Source organism: Dermacentor variabilis, chromosome 2 (genome assembly GCF_050947875.1).
Source record: "Dermacentor variabilis isolate Ectoservices chromosome 2, ASM5094787v1, whole genome shotgun sequence".
NCBI classification, from domain to species: domain Eukaryota; kingdom Metazoa; phylum Arthropoda; class Arachnida; order Ixodida; family Ixodidae; genus Dermacentor; species Dermacentor variabilis.
The window spans coordinates 161,385,941-161,411,194 of NC_134569.1; the positions used below are offsets into that span (position 1 = coordinate 161,385,941).

At 46.8% G+C, this 25,254-nt stretch overlaps 1 protein-coding gene, 1 long non-coding RNA gene and 1 pseudogene across 3 annotated transcripts; all 3 read right to left on the reverse strand.

Moving 5' to 3' along the window:
- Positions 1-7,690: 7,690 nt before the first annotated feature.
- Positions 7,691-8,653, reverse strand: LOC142570515 (uncharacterized). Its single transcript, XM_075678891.1, has one exon. It carries the CDS (start codon positions 8,651-8,653, stop codon positions 7,691-7,693), a length of 963 nt encoding a protein of 320 aa, XP_075535006.1.
- A 2,080-nt stretch (positions 8,654-10,733) lies between these two features.
- LOC142571041 (uncharacterized) lies at positions 10,734-24,352 on the reverse strand. Of its 2 annotated transcripts, XR_012825739.1 has the most exons (3): positions 24,339-24,352; positions 23,220-23,555; positions 10,734-11,170 (listed from the first exon to the last, which is right to left on the reverse strand). It is a non-coding gene; the product is annotated as an uncharacterized LOC142571041 (long non-coding RNA). The 2 variants fall into 2 exon arrangements; XR_012825738.1 differs by lacking the exon at positions 24,339-24,352 and having other exon boundaries at positions 23,220-23,569.
- On the reverse strand, positions 14,709-14,886 carry LOC142573450 (U2 spliceosomal RNA; annotated as a pseudogene).
- Positions 24,353-25,254: the final 902 nt, after the last annotated feature.

A 25,254-nucleotide genomic window follows, 5' to 3' on the forward strand; every position in this document is an offset into this window, starting at 1 on the left:
TCCCGTCTTGTCCGGAGGCACTGTGCCGCTTCACTTGCGAAAGGGCTAGCTCCAATTCAAACGGGCTGAATGGAGTATTGATGCCGTCGGAGTTCTCAGACGGCAGAGGGGTGTCGATATCGGATGGTGGCAAATGAACAGGCTGCGGAAAAAAGGTGTATGCTGCCTCATGCTCTAGTTCGTCGGCGGGCTGACCAGTGCGGATCAGGATGTTCTCTATGTTATTCCCAGTCTTCTTTGACCATTCATAGCTAGGAAGGTGCGCCACCAGCGCCCTCGATCGGAACGGTGTGACAGAGCGCTACAGAAGTCTAGCCATCTCTCCTGGGTGAGCTGCTTAGCGTATCGTCTCTCCTCTGCTGGTCTTTTGCGCAAATTCAGCAATTTCTTATACTCCTTTCTTGATAATAGGTATTCTTGCTCTGCCTGCTTCCTGCTCTCCCAGAGGTTGAGGAGGTGGGCATCTGGCGTGGTGACATCTGTTGTCACCAGTGTGGTAGTGGTGGCTTGTTCTTAGGCCCTGCGCAGGAGGTCCTCAACAGGAAGTTCCTCTAGATGTTAATCGAGTGCCTGTCTGACCTTTCGCCAATTGACTGTTTGGGTAGTGAGTCTTCGTTTTCTAAGAGTCGAGTTTAGCTCAACTCAATTGATTAATCATCACTACCCATTGTCTCATGGCCTGCACCACCAATCCTTAATGTTGTTGCCAGAGGGCCAGGTCAGGTCTGGAATCGTATCCCGTTGCCCAGGTTGCATACCGCGCCGCGTGGGATAGTCGATATCATTGGCCAATAAAAGCCCTGCCTTTTCTGTGGCCCACGGAGCGGCGCGGCGCAGCGCGCCCGGTTCCTTGCAGTACACCCAGATGGCACTCGCCTCCGCCGCATCACGGCTTGCTTCTACCAGAAAGTCCGCGTTTGCGCATAGTGTTCGCGGCCAGCGTTTCCCGGTAAAGATTAAGGTAACATACGCTCTAGTTTCCGGGAAGCGTGAGAAGCAGACAGGGATCTTTGAATGATGTCAAGTTCCACATTTAAAAGCGAAGCTTAGGTGTTCTCCATCCTTTTCTTTAACGCGTGTGCTACCTTAGGCCCATAAGGAAGTGAAATTGCACTCCTTCTACTCTGAGGAACATCGTCAACTTTTGCTCTTTTAGGAATGCCTTCAACTGATTTTGCCGCCTTTTCGCAAGCTCTTGTGATAACACCAGTAGGGCCACCCTGCATTCCTTTATTCTACATAGTTGCTTCTCAAAACTATGTTACACCCTGTGGTTGCATGATTTAAACAAATAAAAGTGCATGCAAGGGATACAAATACCAATTTTTTCTACTTTCTAGTGAACAGAAGTAAACCTAATTAGGATCATTAGGGATATACTCCCAGCAAACGTAATCTGCCGCAGAACATACTATCTTTCAGTCCAAAAACTGCAGCTCACTTTCAACGGGCTGTTCACACGTGAAGTTGAGGCCTTCATCACACTCCCTGAACACCTTTAACACATCAACGACTCTTATTAGTACGTCAAAAGTTTTCACAATAACAAGAAAATCATCAGCAGATCACACAGCCTTAGCAACCAAGTCCCTGATGTTCTTTTGAATAGTCCAGCCCTCATAAGGCAAAAAAAGTGGCTGTGAACAGGCGCAGAGCTAGAACCACTAGCAACGCCAGATTACTGTAGAAAGATCCTACGTACGTGGAGTTTAAGTAAAATGATATAATTTTTATGAAACTTTGAATGGAAAGAAGACGGTTACTAATAAACAACTGTTTATCATTACCTTCTGTTATAGACTGCTTGACACATTGCATCAACTTGTTGTCTGGCAGGGAGTACTACAAGTCGGGTACGTCAGTGCTAAAACCCGTGGCATGTCGAGGATTATGTTCATTCAAAAACGAGAACAATGCACCAAAGATGGGAAAAAACGCGGGTCGTTTGAAACTGATTGAAAAGGACAAATTTCCGAGCTCCCTTACCTGAAGCCTGCACTTCCTGAAAGAAAATATTAAAATACATTTATATGACCATGAACGTTAAGTATGGGTTCATTATGTTGAATAGAACACAGGATAATGCTCTCCAGAACCTTAATAGCGCAGCCCACTTTGTTCGACCTTTGCCTTTGCCTTCGAATTCCCACTGTTTCTTCATTATAGAGCATGGTCAAATTATAACTACAAGAGGCGCCATTCAGGTTCATGATGCAGGGGAACTAGCCACCATGGAACGAACATTCTTTGAATTATGCAAAAAGCAAAAATTTATCCTTTGCAACGTGGTAGGTCATGCCTTGAATAAAGGTGATTTTGTTTTCTGACGGCGAAATCACGCAAAATTGGAATCCAAACAAGACAGTGCGCACAAGTTATCAGTGAAGTTATCAGTGGAGTTGTACAAAACAAGTTTCAGACTCGTACGGACCTTTTGGCAAGCAGCCTTATCTGAATCTGGGGGTATTTGCTTGTCTTCGACCTTCTATTCATTATGGAGATAAGTGGTCATGACAGCTAGCGCTCATGGCATCCTCGTTCACATCACGATGCCCGCCGTGGTTGCCCAGTGGCTACGGTATTGGGCTGCTGAGCACGAGGTCGCGGGATTGAATCCCGGCCCCGGCGGCCGCATTTCGATGGGGGCGAAGTACGAAAACACCCGTGTGCCTAGATTTAGGTTGAAGGCCCCTCGCCTTCGCTCAGGGGGTCCGCGAGCCGCGACCAGCACGACAAAGGACCAAAGGCGCAAGGAACAAAAACCGCTTTAATTTACGATAGAATGTAACACTCAAAATTACCGCAGCCTCGCGGTCAATAGCAGAAAAGAACAAGGCAAAGAAGCAAGCAGCAAAGAAACAAAGCAACAAAAAGCAGCAAAAGCAAAGAAGCAAGCAGCAAAACAGCGAGGCAACAAAATATACAAGCCAAAGAGAGCGACGAAAGAACGGCCGTTACAAACCAACAAACACAATCTTTCGGTCGATAACAGAATGCATAAAGCGCAGAAAACAGGCAAGCACCGAACCAGGCGCGCAGACACAGTTCCAAAAGCGAACAAGAGCACTCTTTCATGCAGACACAATGCAAAGATGCTTTCCCCCTTGCTCTGCAGCACCCTCGGAAAGAAACCTAGACGGGCCACGCCCCACCAGCGCCTCCCCAGGCCCGCGCCCCGCCAAAAAGCCCCGAGTGCCGTCTTCGCTGCCTTCTTATCGGGCAGCTCCCTTCCCGGCAGTCCCCGCGCGAATTCTTAGGATACGCGATCGGTGCGCATGCTCCATGCGACGAGTGCCGTTGTGGCGCGCGTGTCAAAGGCTTCCCCCGTGCGCGCTGCAGAGAGGGCCCAAGGGCCCGACACTCCCCCCCGTACAAGACCGGACACCCGCCTGGGCGTCCGACAGCACCATGCAACGACACCATGCAACGACACCATGCAACGACACCATGCAACGACACCATGCAACGACACCATGCAACGACACCATGCAACGACACCATGCAACAACACCATGCAACGACACCATGCAACAACACCATGCAACAACACCATGCAACAACACCATGCAACAACACCATGCAACAACACTATGCAACAACACTATGCAACAACACTATGCAACAACACTATGCAACAACACTATGCAACAACACTATGCAACAACACTATGCAACAACACTATGTCCAACTGCACCATGCATCGTCCTAGTCGAGTATATCACGGCTGTTGCGAAGCAAAATGTTCGGGGCAGTTGGCACGCGATGGGCTGGAATGGTGCCTGGCGTCGTTCGGAGCTGCACGTGACGGCTCCAATTGGCATGCGCTCAAGGCGTGCGCTCTTTCAGAGACAATGCACTTTTCGCCCAACGCTAGCGCACATCGGTCGCCTGGGTGAGAGGCCGACGACGTAGGTGATGTTTGGATGGGCCGCCGTGGAAGCCAGGCTGGTCACGCCCGTTGGAATGGTAGCGTGGCATTCTGCGTAAGGCGAGGATATCCAAGGACAGCTTACGTAAAAACGTCGCGATTAACAGATACCGGATGTAGGGCACAACCGCGTTAACCGCTGAACTCGTATAATGACTGAAGCACGGTTAGCTGTCTGATGGGCGCTCGCAGTACGCTTTGAGGTCGTGCAAGCTTACGGGGCCTATTACTCTGCTGCCATGTTTTTCCCGCAGTAGGTACACCAAGCTAGAGATACGTTTCGTAATCACGTAAGGACCATCCCATCTAGGCGCGAGCGAAGCAGCAAACCCTTTTGCAGCATCGCTGGGTGGGTGCGTGCGCCTGAGCACTTCGTCGCCAACCGCGAACTCCAGGGGCCGCCTGCCTTTGTTGTATTGGTTCCTATGTTCCAGGCGGGCAAGGTCCAAGTTTTCCCTGGCCTCCTTCAGAGTGTGGGCCAGGCCGCTGGAAAGATTTTGTGTGAACGTGGAATAATTGCGAGTTGGTAATTCAGAGCCGTTGGTGAATGCATGCTCAATAGGAAAACGGAGCTCGCGACCGAGAAGAATAGCCGCTGGCGTAAACCCTGTCGACCGGTTTACTGTGGTCCTTGTGGCGAAAGCCATCTCCTGGATACGAACGTCCCAGTCCTTGTGCCGCTCGGTGAAAGCCACCAGCATTGTCTTAAGGTTTCTGTTGACACGCTCCGTGATGTTGGCTTGAGGGTGGTAGGGTGTCGTCCTTTTGTGCTGCACGCCAAGAGCTTTGCAAGTGTCAACGAATATCCTGCCGGTGAAATATGTGGCATTGTCTGTGATAAGCTGGGCTGGGAAACTGAAACGGGTGAATGCTTCCAACAGCCTATCCCAGATTATCTTCGAATCCAGCTTGCGTAGCGGGTACAGCTCTACCCATTTGGAGAAATGGTCAGTGACCACTAACAAGTATCGATTCCCTTTAGCTGACCTGGGGTATGGGCCCATAACATCACATGCCACAATTTCCCATGGGTATCGGCTCTCAACTGGTTGCATGAAGCCTGGTGGCTTCCCTACCCTCGGTTTCACGGTCTGGCAAGTAGGACATGTGCGAACGTATCTGAAGACATGCTTTCTCATGTGCGGCCATGTCGCGACGCGACACAACTTCTCAAATGTTTTCTTGCCGTCGCTATGACCGGCGAGCCGGGTGTCATGAAAGTACTCTAGAAAAGGCTTGCGCAGCTTGCTAGGCACAACGACACGGAATGGGGACTCACCGCAATCCGTATCGGCAGCAGGTATATACCGCAAGAGCAGGCCATCTTCTGCTTGCATGTAGCAGTCGTAGTTTCAGCTACCGGCAGGGCTGGCGCCGTCCAGTGCATTGCGTATCAAGTAGCACTGGTCGTCGATTAGCTGGGCGTCGAGTAACTGCTGGCGGCAGATTAGTGTTCCCCAGGCATCCACAGGCACTGCCACAGCCAAGACTTCGGGTGCCGGCTCGCCATCCCCGGAGAGTGGTGCTCGGGACAGGGCGTCAGCTACCTTGTTGAAGGTGCGTTTCGTGTACTCTATTCTATAATTATACTTCTGAAGAGAGAGGGCCCAACGGGCTAAACGGCTGGCTGGGTTTTGTAGCTTTGACAGCCACGTCAGCGCCTGGTGGTCAGTCTGAATAGTAAAGTCAGCCCCATCCAGATACATGTCAAATTTTTTTAGTGCAAATACAATTGCTAGGCACTCTTTCTCTGTTACAGTATAGTTCCGCTCTGCTCCTGTGAGAGTGCGACTTGCAAAAGCCAGAGGGTGAAGCTTCCCTTGGTGCTTCTGAAGCAAGACTGCGCCGATGCCATACTCACTTGCATCGGTCTGCACGATGAATGGCAGGTTGAAGTCGGGAAGCAGCAGACATGCGGTATCGGCGATAGCCGATGACAGAGCTCGAAATGATCCCTGCTCCACGTCAGTCCAGTACCAACTGGTACCTTTCCGTAGGAGCTGGTGGAGAGGTCTTGCCAGGTCAGCGCAGTTTGGGATAAAATGGCGGTAGAAGCCCACCATGCCCAAATACCGCTGCAGGCTCTTGACGTCTGTTGGTGGTGGAAGCTGCAGTATGGCCCGGAGTTTCTCCTCGTCAGGTCGGAATGTGCCTTGCTCGACAATGAAACCTAGGAGGTTGATTCTGGTCGAAACCAGTTGAACCTTCCGGGGGTTAATGGTGATGCCTGCGGCCTGCATTCTTTGTAAAACGGTGGTTAGGTGAAGGAGATGCTCATCCAGGGTATTCGAGAACACTACCACGTCATCCATGTAAGCCATCGCATAATTGAATTTGGCGTCTTGAAGCACAATATCTATTACACGCTGAAAGGTTGCTGGTGAATTGCACAAACCGAAAGGCAATCGGACAAATTCGAACAGCCCCGATGACAAGTGAATGCAGTCTTTGCAATATCACAGGGGGCGATCGGAATTTGCAGGAAGCCCCTGCTGCAGTCTAAAGTAGTAAAGAACTTTGCGGACCCAAGTGAATACATCCCTGAATCGATTGATGGGAAGGGGTACGAGTCGCGAACTGTGACAGCGTTCAACCGACGGTAGTCGACACACAAGCGCGCCGTGCCATCTTTCTTAGGTGCTAGTACAACTGGGAATGCCCAGGGGCTCTTAGACGGTCTTACTGCACCGGTAGCGATCATTTCGTCTAGCGCACTATCGAGAAGTGCTCGCTTGTGGATGCTCAGGGGCCGCGGGTTGAAACGAATTGGGCGGGCGCATCCGGTGTCTATCCTATGAGTCAGCACATTAACGCTGCCAGGAGCTTCCGTGAACATTTCGGCAAATGGTTTAAGCGCCGTCTCAATTTTGGTCTTCTCCGCCGGAGATCCTGTGAAAGACTTCAGAACAGTGAGAATACCACTACCAGTCTCGGAGACCGCAGAGATATTGGCGGTAAACAGATTTGACTGTGGTTCTCTTGGCTTAGTCATGAACTTGAGTGGATGTGCATGCATGCCGTACTGGTAGGTGCCTTTAGAGAGATCGAGAACGATTCCTGCTTTGGCTATGAAGTTACGGCCCAAAATCACAGGACAAGAAAGTCCTGGAAGGTGTAGGAAGCGTTGCCGGAATTTTCTATCATTCATGGTAACCGTTAACCGGGCTGCTGCCGTAGCGGACGCCACGTGAGCGGATGCCATGCGAAGGGTCGTGTTTACACTTCGTAACTGTAGACGTTTCGTCTCGCAGGCGCTTTTAACACGATCGCCGAAAACGGAAACAGCAGAGCCGGTGTCTAAAATAGCAGGTACTTCTATTCCGGTCATTCTGACTGCTACCAATGGTGCTTTCTCAAGGTGGTCGTCAAGAAGACTGAACGTGGACGGCAAAGACCTCACCATTTGTCCGAGATCCTGGGCCTTCGATCTGGGGGGGTGACACCTTTCCGGTACAGATACTACCGTTGATGCCGGTGGTGGTTCGAGTGTGAGGAGCTGTTTCTTTCCACCTCTCCGCTGCCGAGGTTGTCCGCGGCTCAGCGCCGTGACAGCAGGATGGTGAGACGACCAAAACACGCGGCTTTTCGTAGTCTTGGAAACGCCTGCCCCCGATCGGTGCTTGGCAGTTGCTGCAAGATGCTTCGATGTTGCGAGCAACACCGCGTGAGGGTAGGCTGCTGCCGGAGAGGTCGTTCCGGAGCCTGCCCGTTGCGAGGGGACGTCGCGGCGCTGTAGGTCGTTGGCGGCGACTGGTAGCTGCTCACCACCGCCGGCCCTCGTCGTTTCCCTGCTGGAGGATGCCCGGGGGGCTCTGGCACTGGCTCTTGTAGTGGCCTCGTCCTCCGCACTGGAAGCAGACTGGAATGCTCCTGCGTGTACCTTCTGCGCCTGACTGGGCGGCAGCCGCTACAGGCCCGCTGCGGCCCCGAGTGCCTGGCAACGTTGTTGCAGGTTCCCGGACCGGAGGCCGGAAACGTACCTGGGTGGCAAAGGTGCGGTGAATGAATGGGTCTAGCGCCCTTGCAGGCGGTACCATATTCCCCGGGCTTGCAATTTGAGAACCGTGCCACGCGCAAGACGGCTCGAGGGAGGCTTGAGGCGGAGGTGGAGGCTGGTAAGTGAGCTCTGCCAACGTCGCCGCCTGAATATCGGACGCCGCTTTAGCCAGATCGTCAATCGAAGAGAAGGTACGGCCCCTTAGATAAGCCTGAAAGCGTGGGTGAGATTGCCGGATTGCCCGGGTGACTCTTTCCGTTTCGGGTGCTGAAGGATCTGCGCGCTCGTAAAGCTCCTGAAAGGACCGTATGTATTCTTGGAGGCTTTCCTCCTCCGCCTGACTACGGGCGCGAAGCTCGTCTTTCATGCGGACGACGTAGTCTGGGGGGAGAAATTCTGCTCGCAGTAGCTGCTCAAAGTGTGTCCAACTTTGGAATGACTGGCGACGACGCCAGCGGGCGGCGGACCCAGTCAGGGCAACGGGCAAAACGCGCTGAAGAAGAAAGTCATCCGTAATGGCTTGCGCGTCGGGGTAATCTTGCATTTCCTGAAGGAAGTCCGCCACCGATTTCTTATCTGTGTGGCCTTCATATGTAGGCACAGCGAGCTGCAAACGGAAGTTGGCTGCTGGAGTTATGTTTGTCTGATGCTCGAGCAGCGCGGTCAGCTGGGCAATAATGCTGGACATATCTTGTCCGGGCGCGCCCTGGTCCTTTTTATCAGGCATCGTACTTGTGGTTTGGCGAGTATGGTTTTCAACCGCGCCCTTGTTGAGTTTACGTGAACGTAGTCGCATTAAAATGCCGGCGCTGCATCTTTGGTGTTGAAACTGGACGGGCAAAGCGGTCCGAGGGAATGGTCAAGGGGTTTTGCGGAGGCAGGATGGCGCGGAATAGCGGGGCGCAAGGAGAGCGAGAGGTAGTATAAAAACTTTCAGTGAGCTTACGCGGGTCAGGGGGGTAGGGTACAGGTGCGTGAGCTGTGGGACCCGATGACGGAGCGAAAGAAGTCGGCCTAGGGGGAATTGCCAGCTGCCTCGAGATGGGGGCGGTTCCCTTGTTCCCGTGCTCGTGGTCCCTGTGGTGCGGAAGGGTACTCCAGAACAAACAGATAAACAACGACAAAGAATAAAACCACGTTGGGCGCCAGATGAAGGCCCGTCGCCTTCGCTCAGGGGGTCCGCGAGCCGCGACCAGCACGACAAAGGACCAAAGGCGCAAGGAACAAAAACCGCTTTAATTTACGATAGAATGTAACACTCAAAATTACCGCAGCCTCGCGGTCAATAGCAGAAAAGAACAAGGCAAAGAAGCAAGCAGCAAAGAAACAAAGCAACAAAAACCAGCAAAAGCAAAGAAGCAAGCAGCAAAACAGCGAGGCAACAAAATATACAAGCCAAAGAGAGCGACGAAAGAACGGCCGTTACAAACCAACAAACACAATCTTTCGGTCGATAACAGAATGCATAAAGCGCAGAAAGCAGGCAAGGACCGAACCAGGCGCGCAGACACAGTTCCAAAAGCGAACAAGAGCACTCTTTCATGCAGACACAATGCAAAGACGCTTTCCCCCTTGCTCTGCAGCACCCTCGGAAAGAAACCTAGACGGGCCACGCCCCACCAGCGCCTCCCCAGGCCCGCGCCCCGCCAAAAAGCCCAGAGTGCCGTCTTCGCTGCCTTCTTATCGGGCAGCTCCCTTCCCGGCAGTCCCCGCTCGAGTTCTTACGATACGTGATCGGTGCGCATGCTCCATGCGACGAGTGCCGTTGTGGCGCGCGTTTCAAAAGCTTCCCCCGTGCGCGCTGCAGAGAGGGCCCAAGGGCCCGACAAGGTGCACGCTAAAAAACCCCAGGGGTGGACAGAAATTTCCGGAGTCTTCCACTACGTCGTGCCTCATAATCAGAAAGTGGTTTTGGCACGTAGAACCCCTTAATTTTTTAATCCTCCTTGACTCACTGTTGATTAGAAAAAAATTCCGCCGGAACCTTTCTCTAAATGATTGTCGACGTTAACGTGATTAGCGTTCAAGTAGTGTAGCGACCCATCGCATCGCCAGAGTCGCAACGCGACATGGATCAGCAGTGTACAGCATCTGGGCTCGTCATCTCGCACATTCTTCTGGACATGCTGCATCATGTCGTCTCTCGCGCGCAGCGACGTTCTTCGTTTATGGGGCCTGCGGCATTATGCCGATTGCGAAGCGTAATAGATTTGGTTTGCTGCTGATGCAGGGGAACCTTATTGGCCTCTCTTACAAAACGCGGCAGTAACAAATAGTCCCCTTGCATGCTGGACCTAATCAGATTAGCGATCAGTATAACGGTTCACTGACAGCTCCCAAATGCTTTCTCGCTTCCTTAAAACCCCCATATCTACTTTGTTCAGTTGCCTATACCTGTAATGGATCCTGTCGCGAATACCACTTTCAAGCTTTTTTTCCTGCTAATTTTCTAAACATCTCGTGCGTGTTCCTACTGCTGACCGGCAAGTGTTTTCATTCGCTCTTAAAACCAGCGCTTTTCCAAAGTGCACATTACCTACGGGTCTAGACAGCTGAATCCTATTGGGATGTGCTGTGTTGTATCCGAAAATATGCTGCAGCAGGCGCATGACTCGCCATCTTTCGTATATTTGTTGCAGAATATTTTGGTCCTTAGGCATCCATCTGGGGCCTGAAATAGCAAGGCAGTGTGTTTTATGTTAGGAATAGATTTTAATACGACCGCGTTAAGGCCGCCATGTCGTAGAAACTCCAGCGTCGGCGTCTCGCGTCCAGCGTCGAACCATCTTGTGAGCGAAGAATTATTGCAGAGCAGTGCTCTTAAATTATTTTATTGCCAAATGGTTCGTTCAAAGCAAAACCAGAGCTTGTATTTTATTTCTTAAAACTCTAACGCCTAGTTTGCATATATCTCCAGGCTATAACGCTCAGACAGGCAGTTGTCACTCCATTTGTGTCACCTGACAAAGCTTCACGGCTGAAGTAATTACATTAGTGAAATGAAAGCACAAGAGCCACTAATGAAAGAGGTTATCGTTCTCTCCCTTTTCAACGGTGTCCGCTACCTTGTTGAGCAATTCTGTTACTTTTCTAGTTTGCTCGATGGTGGCATCTTCCGGCTGGGTAGCAGCATCTTCTGAGGAATATAAGGCTGGCGACGACTCTGCCGACTGTCGGAGAAACTTGCCAATCTGCTCCAGGATCCAGCCGAGTTTCCCCTTCCAGTACGGAGCCGTTGCGTCACCTGCAACGAAGGTGATGCTTTATGTTAACACACTGAAATGGCGCTTCGATGCTATCGTTTCATGGGAAGTCAAAAGGAAATCGCCTAAAAATTTAAAGCTTAACGATTTTTTATATGAGAAGTAACGTAAACATATTTATATGCACTCGTTATGTTTTTACTAATGTGTTGATCAGCTTTTACGCAGTAACGCAGAAATAAACGGTGATTTTCTATGGTTGAAGCGCATCCGTAGCACATACTGGTCTATGTTCCTAGATTATTAGTCGTTCATAAATTCATTTTTTTGCATTTTTGGATTGCGAAGTGCTGATGCTATATAATCATCATATTCCTGTTCAGTTGCTGTAATTTGCGTACTGTCATGTGTACATCAATGAAAAAGTTCTTGCTCATTTATCTGTAATCTTCAACCACCAGATGGTTGACGAATTACTTCTAATATGTTGATTTGCGTTTTCCCGCTGTTCTTACCGTCGTCATTAATCGCATATTTTAAATTTTTATACATGTTATAAAAAAGGTCCCCCTAAATGTTGTTACTTTGGGATCTCCTTCTGTATTACATTTCCTTTGTGATTCTAATAATGTACAATAATAATAAACTTATTGATTGATTGAAAAAAACCGAAAAGAGACGCTGATTATCTAGATAATTTATACCCTGATACGTTTCAGTTTATTAACATATTTAGTTTACTATTGATAGAATTCTCTTTTTTAATACTTTGCACGCAATCTGGAGGTTTACTAATCCGATTTCATACGGTGCGCAGGGGCTTACGCGCATCAACTATATGATAACATTTATCACATGACTCATATTACTGCGAAGTCATAGAAGTTTGGGCCGCTGAACAGAAACATGATTCGAAGGCTTTACTAAATGAAATACCCTTTGCGGATGTACGCACATAACGCGCAAGTTACGTATGAATTGATAACCTTAAAGAAAGCATAACTACTGGAGCAACTGCATATCAACGAGTCCATGGAAATTTCTATAAAACATTCAGTTTGTCTGAATTATCATAATAGTCTGGAGAGAGGTCACAACATTTGACGCGACGCTTCAAATGTGGCATATAGTATATCACAAGGGCAATGAATCAGATACGAGTGTGAAAGTGTCAAAAGCGAAGGTAGCAGGATAAGAGTTACTAACTACACACTGACTGCTGACGTGCTTGCAGACATCTAGAACAGTAACCGGCGGCTGCTCTTCGCACACCACTTATCAAAACAGTAAATATAACTCAAGAATATATACACTACGAATGCCGTGCCGGTGGCTTTATTATTTTTCTGCTGCAGTGCAGATATATTGTATATCATATATCAGGCACTACTTACCATGGTCATCTTCATTTATGCGGATCCTGTCGTAGAAAAAAACAGCGTGTTGAACACACAGCACAATAGTGCGAACATCTAACACTTATCTTTGCGCATTGTTCACGCTTGTAATCGAAATATGTTTAAACAAACAACGTCGTCAACGCTTACCGAGGGCTTCCATCTGAAATACAGAGGAACATTTTGAACCGTCAGCAACATGCAGTCGCACCATAGGTAGATGAATATCAGCAAAGCCGTTATACTATATACATACTTACACGTGGCTGTAACTGCAAGCATAAGAACCAGAAGGCACGCAGCTTTCTTCATTTTTTTTATTTTAAGATCTATAAAAGAATAAAGTGAAGTTTCTATCATTACAAATTCAAAGGGACAAATTTTTTATATTAAGTATTATTACTAGTAGCTCATCCTTGCGTTAATGTTTCCGCTCTTACTCATGAGAGCCATCTTTAAAGGTGTATGTATTTGAAAAGCAAATACATAATAGCATATATCACCTGAAATAGTCGCTACCTGTCGAAGCAGCTGCAGAACTTAGGCCGTTTTATTGCTGTAATTGATGGTATTTTAGCGGGTCGGCGCGCCTGTTTTAATTAGCTAGGATATGTCCAATAGCTTAGCCTTCGCTTCGCTCAGGAGAGGTGAAATGCAATCTAAAAAAAACCATCAGTTCTCTCTTCAAACCAAATGAATATTTATTTTTGTAATTCAGAGACTGCCCTTATTAGAATTTAAAGGCAATATGCTAAAGAAGTCAGAAATGAGCTCATATCCGTTCAGAAGAAAACTGACGCAGTGTGTCTCGATATTTCAGTTAGCACAAGTTATCTTTCTTGCTTTGTTTTCTGCTTCGACAAGTGAGGTAACGCGAAAAAAATCGATGCAGGATATCAGAACAGAAAATGTGTCAAGGAAACAATGAAGTCGTAAACGTTGAAACACACATGTAACGTCAAGTAATAAATAATTTCTCAATATAGTCATGAAAGGAAACTTCCATAGACAAAGTAAATGTTCAGACAGTTCAAATAAATGCATTATTGCAACATGCATCCTGATATGAAGAGTGAAGAGTAAAATCTATTGTGCCAACCTTACCTGTCGCTCACTCGATGCAACCAGGGCTCCGCTATTCCTTGAGTTGGGTCCAGCTTTATATAATTCGATACAGGTATAGATTGTGCCCTCTCATATCAAGGCACCCTTTTGTCATTTCGTATACCTTTACATCAGGTGCTGATATGGGTATCGACGGGCATTTCGTGATAACATTGACACTTCACCTTGGTGTAACAATTTTTTATGAAAACAGGCAGTGCTTTTGCAATAAACTGAGCACAGAGATTCGCAGGCACCTTTCCACCTTCATTCCCCCTTTATAGTCAAGTGGATGTGCGTAGCTTCAACAATATCCAAGAAAAATTTTTGCGTTGTGCTTTACGATTGTTTTTTCCAACATTATTGGAGTACGAAAGAACGGTTACACAATAATGAATCTCTGACAAAATGAGTTTTCTCTCTTTCGATAATACTATGATAGAGCATAATGAAAGAGCCTCTCAAGGAGAAGTATCTTATGTAGATAAAAAGGTGTGTTGCTACTCCAGATACTTTTCTTCTTCCTTCATTTTATTTACACGTGTGAATCAATTTCATGGTTCAGCATTTCAGCTTACAGAGGCACTGATGGGGCCCATAAAATTCGCGAAACCATCGCGTAAAAAAGGCAGTTTTAACTGAAGGCGAAGCATTGAATGCAATAACAAGACTTAGAGTAGCGTTCGTGCTCCTTGCGTGGCGTTATGACAATACACGGAGGTGACATGGCGTTAGGCAGCTAGAGGGACAACTGCGGCTGCGAAGCGAGAATAGCACCCTGAAATATGTAAAAGTTCAGTACTTATGCTATGACAAACGCCGGCAGGGACGCTAGAGGCCTCAAGCCTTGACGCTGCATAAGACGAGACCATTTTATCTATTCACGATTTGATCTCGTGTATGACATGAGCTAGAAATAAACCCGTAAGCGTACATAGAACTCCGTAAGCCAGGCTAACTAGAATAGTCGCTTGCATTAATTCCTTCTAGTTAACTTTTACTGCGAAGCTTTATATGGATAAGTTGTAGACAAAGGTTGCATGCCTCTAGTGATCCTTGAAGACAGAGAATTTCTCCCTATACGTGGATGGATCCCGAAGATAGTGCCATACCGGGCGACCCATGGTGGAGGTGAAGAAGACTATAAGCATTCCGCCGACTTGCCAAAATTAGTTTAATATCTTAGGCCAAAAACAACCCGTATCAGATATTAAGCTAGTAAATAAAGATACTTCACTTTGACGCACGTCGGTCATGTCTACGTTTGCACCGCCCTCTCTTTTTGGTCATTCCAAGCGCTTGCCTATGCCTTTTTCATTCCTTCCGCTCTCCCGTGGTGGCGGTTCCGTAAACCTGCTGGCCGCAAGGACCGCGACATGGAGAGCAATGCGAACCATTCATACGTCCAACTTGGAACGTTTCAGCGGAGCAACGGCCAGGTTTCAGAGGGAGCTTGTGGGGGAACCGATTTTGTGTGGCCTCTGTTGCGTGTGGCCGCTTGTGGTTGTGATTGGCCTCAAAAGCACTACTGCCCTGTGGGACGTCGACCACCGCACGATCGGCATAATTACGGTGAAGCAGTGTACGCCCTCAGAGAGCGGCGACGTGTGTGCGTGTTCTGCGTGTCGCGATTCGTTTGTAAAAGGCGTCGTGTCGCGTTTCGCAACATTACGTGGTTGTGTGTATACCCACGGTACCACATCATCTTTCGAGGCTCAATATCATGGCGGAGCGGCGAGTGGCGTCTCGCCTTCCGTTTATGTGCATACGGTGTTTGGCGCACAGCAATGGACTGTTCACCATTATGGGGCCCACATACACAACTGAACTGGTCATCCACGTTCACCAAGTGGAATGGCAATGATTCTTTTTCCAAGCAGCGTGAACGAATGGAACTCTCTGCTGGAGGGGCCACCATATTCATGTCCGATACTATACCGGTGTGCATCGAAAAATTTTTCCTTTAAGAAACCTGTTCGTTTATTTTGTGTGTATCTGTGATTCATTTCTTGTATGTGCAACGTTCTTCCGAATGCATGCAGCCTATGTACCCAGTATTCGTCCCCTTGTGTAAAAGTTGGCTTCTTCAGCATTGTTCTTTACTAACTGCACTGTATATTAGGTTTTTAGTATTGGTACATATTAGTGAAATATTACTATTTTATTAGCCACATTATAAAAACTTCTACTTGCCATTATCATATGCTAATATGCCAGCGAAGCCATCGTCGGCACTCAAACCACGCGGCAGCAAGCCCCCACCCCCCTTCTATGTCCATTTACGGAAACTCAAAGACGCATTTGTGATTGGCGATATGGAGATATGGAGACCCACAATTTGCTTCGGATGCCTTGGTGCTTCTTTGTTCACCCATCCACCACGTAGGGCTTTCCTAAAAGCAATTGTCACATTAAGCTGATGGATACCACGTGCTGCAACAAGTTACTAATTTCACAAACGAGATCGTTCCTACCGGTCCCTCAGCGTCGTCGTCAGCCACAAGTTGCATGCTTCATGTAGGCCTACTTCACTCCTTCAAATACCACTACGTAGATGATGCTCCTACCCCCGTAGTTCATGATGTGGGATGGCCACATATAAACGCTGCCTCCTCGTAGCTGCAATGAAGAGCAATAGGACGAAGTTGTCTCAATCTCTGTCGATCGCCAATTTGATCCTACTTGAACGTATGCCTTGTTCTCGTTTTGCTCAACATCTTGAATTTTCACCTCCCACCTTCCCCTGTTTTCTCTTGAAGGAATGCTGTAAATACATATTGTACTGAGGTGAGCAGCCTTCTCTAGAACGCACCCACGGGGTTCTATGGAGCAAGCGAGCGTTGTCTGACGTTAGCCCCTAGGTTCGAGATAAGTGTCCACTGCGCATGCGCAGCAAGAAGAGCCGTGTTGATGCTCACCGTTTCCTTCTTCCATTTCCCGCCTTTTGCATTTGCTTCCAGCCGCCAGGACTGCGCTGCATGCCTATGAGACTTTAATATAACATTGCCACGGAGGCCAGTGCAGCGTCGTCCCATCGTGATTAATGCTTGTAATGAGGCGGCCAGGTAAAAAGCCGTGAGTGATAACCATTGAGCGCGCGTTTTTGTATATGCAGCAAGCTCAATGGGAGAGCTGTTTTTGCAAGCCATCGACACAGATTGGTATGGCCTCCGGGCTGCGTACAACATGGTCGTCGCCTTCTACGACTCCTTGCCTGGCAGAATTGCTAGCGTCTAAGAGGCCTGTGGGGGCCCGATCGCATACACACCGGTTCGCTGGTTGATCACTTAGTGATACTTCTAGTACTTCTAAAACTTACTGATACTTCTACTAACTGATTCTTCTAGTACTTCTAGAACATAGTGATACTTAGTGATACCTCTAGCTCCCGACTCCTTAACTGTGTCGTGTTCCTGTCTTGGTTTACCCTGTCCCTAACTCGGCATTTCGCAAGCAATCATTTTTCATGCTTCAATTATTTTTTTTCATTCTTCCTCAATTTCCTTTTTCTTTTTAGCTGTTCTGTGGATGATATGATATTGTAGCGCAGAAAAAACGGACACAGAAAGGTTCTGAGTGACAAGCAGAAGTGCAAGAAAGACGGCGCTATACTCACAGCTATTTATTAGGCACGAAGCTTGCTACATATACACCGCGTGCCTCTCGGCACTAGCGGGTGGCAAAGAGCAAGCAACAAGTCATTTTGTTTGCGACAGAAATACCAATTTCATTTATGCGTCATATAAAGAAGCAGGTGTTTGACTAACGCCAGCTTGACGACTAACGCGAATGTGATATACATCCAGCACTTCCCGCCCGGGTCTTTCTCTATATACTCCTACTTTGAAGTCTCACCATAGAAAAACGTGGCATACAGCAGCAGGATCTGCAATGTGGTGAGAGATGGGCACTCATATCCTTTTTTAAAGTGTTTGCGTGTTTCTTCATTCGGTCGTTCACACAACAGCCGGTCTGCCCGAAGTATGCTTTTCCGCAACTTTGCGGTGTCTGGTAAACCGAAGCAGTGGCACACTTTTGCACGCAGCGTTTCTGTGTGCTTGACATTGCACACTTACGTACTGCATTCTGTGATTCGGTGGAACAGGCGAGACAGTTTGGTGGGGGTGTAAAACACGACTGGAACCTCATACCTGTTCGCCACTTTCTTGAAGTTGCGGTTCACCTTGCAGAGACAGGGCACCTCATTGGCCTTTCTTCGTGGATCCTGCTCGCCTCCCTCACTCACGTTGAGGTTATTGCGCCGTTTGAGCTTCTGCAGCAAGATTTCTGCCACCTAGGTGATGACCGAACGAGGAAATCCGGCATTTACAAGCCACTGGACTTGGTGTTCAGAACTGTGTTGCCAACTCCTTCGGTTGCAGCTTTGATGACAATTGGCCGCTTCAAGTTCGTGATGGCCAAATCAATGTCGTAAATGACGTCCACTATACAGACGCCTTTGATAGGTACAATCAATCGGACTTCCGTGCTGCCAAAATGTTTTATTTTTCTACGCTTTTCCGTGCGATTCAACGTGTCACTTCCCCAGTGAGGATATTTTTTCGCGTGTTTAATCGGACTTCCTTAATTTTATTTGGCGCAACCCCCTCGACGAAGGCGGGGGGAGCTAGCTGGTTAGGTGCTCGAAGGCTCACGGAGAAGTCCTCGGGCACGAATAGAGCGGTGTGCAGCCAGCGTTCACTTTTTGTCTTGATAGCTGTGTCCTCGGTGGTGAATGCACCTTCACAATCCTTCGTTCGGCTTTCCTACTCACCCCAGTCTGAAAGCTGTCATCTGACGAATCGCCACCTATGGCCGAGTATAATAAGGTGTCCTCGCTTTTGCTGGACAATGTCCCTCGCTTTCTCAATGAGCTCGCGTCTGGGCTGCGCCGAAGAAGACACAGTGCTCATAACGACAAGGTAACTAGCATCACTGATGACTTCGTTGGGGCCGCCACCACGTACGTTGCCTCACTAGACGCTTGCCATAGCAAGTCTCTTGCTTAGCGGGCCTGGTGAATGCTACGATTTCGTCGATGAAGTGAAGAGTCTCCCTGGAAAACGCGGAATATTTGATGAAGATGCAAGAGCAAGGAATAAATCTTCATGCCAAAGATGTACTTCGTTGTCTTCTCTCGGACGCAAAAGATGGAAGCAAAAAAAACCGAGCATATGTAAAAATATTACAAGTACAATTGAGCCTATTCAGTTAATATCGGCGTGAAAGTTGCCTTCCGAGTCTGAAAGAAGCCCGCGAATACACGCAGAAGATCCGCGTGACTCTCCACTCGAGGACCGTTGCTAGTATCGCTGGCTCCTTTTACGGTCGGTAGAACACTTTTACCTAGCACATATTGAGCAACAGTAAGCTGTATCGGGAGATTCTCACGTTGCTCTACAATTTTCTCATTGGCACTTTTCATCTGATTTTAATATTGGAGAAGTTAATTAAATAAGAAGACTATGTATGTAAACCAATGCAAATGATAATATGAATATTTCCGGGTCACGGCAAGCACATTGCCTTGGTTCGGTCCAGCTACATGGCATTCGCATATCTTTAACATTTTGCTCAAGTTACGTGAAACCCCCCGTATTTATGTGCGCAACGCCGGTGTGGTTAATTCAGCATTGGTTTGGGTAGTGAACCACGGCAGCAAAGAATAAATTAATAGGAAAAGCAAGACACATCAGAAAGCGCTTTGGTGTCGCATGGGGATTTCAATCGACCATAAAGACTACGAAAATCTTACAACCCTGTTTGACAGTGTCCTGAAAGACCCTATGGAAGGAAAGAGAAGCTTGAATTTTAGGAACTCCTTTGACATTAGCGTTGACATTTATGTAACAGCAACGAGCTTCTACCTACAGTTAACTGTCATCATCCTTAAGTAAACGTTCGTGGGTAGGTAATACGGGTCATAGTAAGATGGGTACGTCGCGCCTTGTGCCAAATTTAAGCGACCTATAGTATCGATCGGCCTTGCTCGGGTGTTTATTTGTTTTTTTTGGTACACGGGTTACAGATTAATTATATTTTACCAGCGCGAAAATGATCAAGTCATAAAAGAGCACAAGTTATTTGAAATAATTGTTAAAGTCTTCCCACATTCCACCGTCTACGATGAACTTCAATAAGATCTACAAGTGCGTTATTTCAACGTGAACCAATCCTTCATGACTGATCAAACTTGCTTGCACTAGGCATCAAAACCATCACAATACCATATCGACTTCAGCTCAGCATACTGAGGGCTCGTAATGCCTGTCGTAAGCACCACTGCTGCTGAGAAACTTCTCCGCCTGTCTTGACATCAGAAGATATGGCTAAGCTTTAACGTATGAATGGCAATATTCCCCATGCGCAGGTGGCACAAAATATTTAATTCAGGTCGAGTCGAGAACCCTCGTTGGTGCTTTCCTCTTAGGAGTTCGCAATACCCAGCAAGCACCGAAAAGTGAATTCGTCCTTGCAGGATTTTTTGCGCAGAAGATTTACACAGACAATGGGTGTCAGGTTGGTTACACCGTCACCAACAACGACCGGCCGCGATAGTTTCATGGCTACAGCGGTAATCTATGATGCTAGAAGCAGCAGATTCAATCCCTGTTGTGGCAGCCGCATATCGATGGCGGGTGAATGAAAAAAAATCGTTTTCTAAGATCTATGAGCACGCTACAAAACCGCGCTCGTCAAAATAATACGGAGTTGCCCATTAAAAAAAAGCAAATTATGGGGCTTTACGAGCCATAACCATGATCTGATAAGTGTCTCGCTGTAGTGGGGGACTCCAGAAATTTGGGCCATGTAGGGTTCTCTAACGTTCACCTCAATCTTAGTAAACGGGTGTTTTCCGATTTCGCCCCTATCTGAATGTGGCCGCTGTACCTTGGATTCGACCGCGCGACCTCTTCCTTAGCAGCCAAACACCGTGGCCACTAAACAACAACGGCGGGTATTCTCGATTATGGTGTGCCTCATAATCAGATCCGGTATTCACACGCAAGAGCCCGTAAACTACGCCTTTATTAAACTACCGACAAGTTCAGCAGACTGTGTGGCTTGCTAAGATTGAAGGTCCAAAAAAAAAAAGACCATGTGCACCGCAAGGCGAACAAAGCATCAAGCGAAGTGCACTTTCGGCATAAGCTGTGAAGGGCTGTGAGCCTCTAGGAAGACCCACGTTGAGCAAACTTGCCGTTGCCTCCTCCAGCGTGTCATGAAAACGCCTACTTTTGCCCCCAGATACAAGGCAGCAATACGCCCCTTCACTGCTTGACCCGTGCGCGCGCTTCACACATTTGCGATTGTAAGGCGACAGGGCGATACCGCTCGGCATGTGCTCACCTGACTGCTGATATTGTGTGATAAAGAGCGGGGTGATATTTGAACAAGCGTTCGATTTTTCGCGCTATCTAAAAATAAATCACATCCATTGATGCTTCAGTGCAAAATACTCTACATAGGCTTTGTTCTTTCTGAAACACCATTATTTCGTCAGTGAATCGCATGCGTCACATTGTCCCTTCCTTATCCGACAGCGAGCTCAATCTACTATGTACAGGGTACGAATTAGCGCTGTGGGGTCTGCTTTTCTTTCTCTCAATTTCCAACAGATATTTAGAAATCTCTTGGAATATATGGCTATCCGCCTTGATCAGGAGTATTGCTCGAAGAGGCGCACGTAAGTTTCAGAAAAAGATGCAATGTTAATTATGCTAAAAAAAATTAATGCTACACTGTCCAATATTTGTCTTGGGGCAAATGTTGCGATAGGAAAATCGAAGTCGAGCGGTGGTTAAATTGTATCATTTCCGCGCAAATGCTGGTCGTTTATCGCCCACTGCTTACTACGTCGCATAAACATTATCTAAGTACCAAGGAAGCTTGCCTACCCGATGCCACGCCGAATGGACGCAGTTTATTTTATGTCGAAAGCCTGCGTGTGTAATGTCTAAGGCAGCGACCCAAACGAGAAAACCGAGCCTTCATACGCATCCTATGAGCAGTAACTTCGGTTTTTCATGTTAGTCATGGGCTCCGTCAAGCCGTAACCTACACCGTTGATAGCTTGCAATGCAGTTTCGCTGTGTTGTCGGGATTGCGCTTCCTTAACGCACCACCGTGCGTATGTTTTAGCCACGCACATGTTGGTCAGAGACTGAAATGCGAAACTTTATAAGCAATAGAGACTGATGATTGCATACACCAGTGCTTCGAAAATATTTTATTGCCAAATGGTTTGGTCAAACTGAAACCAGAGCTTGCGTTTTGTTTTGTGAAATTCTAACGCCTAGTTTGATTACATCTCTCATGGCTATAACGCAAATATACGCACGTCCACTCAACGGTGTCACGTGACACAGCTTCCCCACTCAAGTAATTACGTTACTTCAGTTAAAGCACCACAGACCCTAATGAAAGAGGTTAACCTTCTCTCCCTTTTGGATGGTGTCCGCTACCTTGTTGAGCATCTCTGCAACTTTTCTAATGTGCTCGACGGTGACATCTTGAGACTGTTTAGCAGCATCTTCGGCGGAATAAAAGGCTGACGACGACTGTGCGGACTGCTGCAGAAACTTGCCAATCTGCTCCAGGATCCAGCCGAGTTTCGCCTTCCAGTAGGGAGCCGTTGCATCATCTGCAATGTTGGTGACGCTTTATGTTGGAACACAGAAATGCCGTTTCGAATTTTTAATTTCATGGAGAATCACAAGGAAATCGCCTAAAATTCAAAGCTTAACGATTAGTATATCTGCAGTAAAGTAAATATACTGATACGCACAAGCTGTGTTGTTTAGGACTGTGTTCATTCTCTATTCCTTAGTAACGCAGAAATAAACCGTGATTTTCTAAGGTTGAAGCGCGTCCTTAACGCATGACGAGTGGGAGACGCTGATTATTAGGTAATTTATACCCTGCTGCGTTTCAGCTTTGTGAAATATTTTGCTCACTGTATATAGAATTTCATTTTTTAACACAATTTATGCCATCTGAACTTTTAGCAATCCGATTTCATGCGGTGTGCAGTAGATTGTGCACATCCGCTAAAAAGATCACATGAGTGACAATATTGCAATGTGATAAATGTTTGGGTCTCTAAACAGTCACTTGATTCGAAAGCTTTACTAACTCAGCACCTTTTGTTCATGTTTGGAAATAACGCGCAAGTTGGCTATAAATTGATCACTCTTGAAAGAATCACTACGAGTGCAACTGCATATTAATGTCTTTATGTAAATTTCCAAAAAACTTTCAAATTCTCCCAAACGTCATAATAGTCAAGAGAGAGGCTGCAACGGTTCACACGAGGCTTCAAATATTGAATATACCATATCAGTAGCGCAACGCGTCAGATACAAGTATGAAAGTGTCAGAAGTGAAGGCCACACGACAATAGTTACTTACAGTGCGCTGACTGCTGGTGGACACTGAACCATCAAGCTCAGTGGCAGGTGGCCCCTCTTCACATCCCACTTAATAATTGCAGTTAAAATAACTGAAGAATATCTAATGATGAGTGCAGTGCCGGGGATCTCTTTTTCTGCTGCAATCTAGATATGTTATAGTTCTGGCATTTACTTACCATGGTCGTCTTCATTTATCGGGATCCTGGCGTAGAAAAATAGAGTGTATTCATTGGACAGATATTATAATAGTGCGAATATCTAACACTTATAATTTCGCAGTGGTCGCGTCCATCAGCGTGAATAAGCTTGAACAAACAACGTCTTCAACACTTACCGAGGGCTTCCATCTGAAATACACAGAAATATTTTGAACCGTCAGCAACATGCAGTCGCACAAAAGGCAGAGAAACATCACCAAAGCCGTAATACTATATACATACTTACATGTGGCTGTAATTGCAAGCATAAAAACCAAAAGGCACACAGCGTGCTTCATGTTTTTAGTAGAAGGTCTGTAAAAGAAATATTTCAGGATTCCGTCACTACAAATGGAAAAGGACTTATTAGGAAAACAGTTAGTTATTGTTACTAGTAGCGCATGGCTACGTTGATGTTTCCGCGTTTGCTAATGAAAGCGATCTTTAAAAGTGTCTGTATTTGAATAGTACATACCTAATGATATATAAAGGCCGAAATCGTTGTTACATTAGAAGCAGCTGCAAAACATCGGCCTTGTTTTTTTTTTGCTGTCACTGACGGTTCTTTAGTGGTTCGAGACTCTACTTTTAAACAGCAAGCGCATATGTCGCCTTACTTAGCCTTCGCTTTGCTCAAGCGAGATGAGAAAACAATGCAACAAAAACATCACTTCTCTCTTCTAGACCAAAAGAATATGTGTTTTCTTTTTATTCAGAAAATGCACGTATTAGAATTTAAAGCTAATAGGCTAAAGAAGACAGAAATGAGCTCGTATCTATGCCGAAGAAAAGTGACTCAGTGTCTCTCGAGATTCCAGCTAGCAGCAGTTATCTTTCCTTTTTTTCAGCTCCTACCAGAGGGAGAGCGTGCAAAGAAAGCATGTAGAATATAAAACACAAAATATGCAAAGAAATATTTATGTCCTAAAAGTTAAAACGATATAACGCCAAGAAATAAACAATTGATCAAAATTAGAATGAAAGGAAACTTCCAGGAAGCAAGTAAGTGTTCCGACATCTTCAATAAATGCATTATTGCCACATGCATCCGACTAGGAAGGCAAGAGGGGAGAATAAAATCTATTGTGCCAACTTTACCTGTCGCTCACAAGATGCAACCAGGGCTTCACTCTTTCTTGAGATAGACCCAGCTTTATATACTTCCGTAGACAGATAGAGTGTGCCCAATTATATCACTCCACGTTTTGTCATTGGGTATGCCGTTACATCAGGTGCTGATATGGGTATCGGCGGGCATCTTGTGATAACATTGACAATTTACTTTGTTGTTACATTTTTCTGTGAACACAAGCTGTTCTGTTGCGATAAAGTGTTTGAGCAAGGAGGATTACAGGCCCCTTTTCGCCTTCGAACCTCCCTATATGGTCATTAGGATGTACGTGCTTCCAATAATATGTAAGAAAAATAATTGCATTGTTCTTTACGATTGTTCTGTGTTTCGACATTCTCTAATTACGAAAGAACAATTACACTACAATGAATGCCTGACAAAACTTGTCCTCTCTCTCTTTCGATAATACAATGATAGAGCGTAATGAATCACCCGCTTAAGTAGCAGTTTGGTCACAGCCTATAGCAACGAAATGCATGGAACCTACACATATTAATTGAATAATCTCAAGTGTACTTGTCCCGAAGTGTTTAGTGGCTTAGGACGACCGACAATGATAAGACAAAAGCTTTAGCGCGCGAATGAGCTCACGGTGAATAATAAAGGTTTGCTGGGCGCTTCTCTCATGACACTTCCGTAGACACCGCTGAAGAATTGCAAAAACATCCACGTGCGGAGCTTCCGCTGACGCAGGTCGTACAGCCAAAAGTAAACGGTGAATTCCGTATATACGTGCTGAGCCGTATTTGTCGAGTTTCCAGTTTTAACACTCGTCTGAAGGTGTTTCATTAATATGTGCAATCATTAACTGCTACTTGAGGATGCTTATTACTGCAGAAAGCTGTTGCAATTCATGGAGACCAGTTTCACCTCAAGAGAAGT

Coding starts and splice junctions, on each gene's coding strand:
- LOC142570515 (XM_075678891.1), bottom strand. CDS start 8,653: ATGCCTGATAAAAAGGACCAGGGCGCGCCCGGACAAGATATGTCCAGC.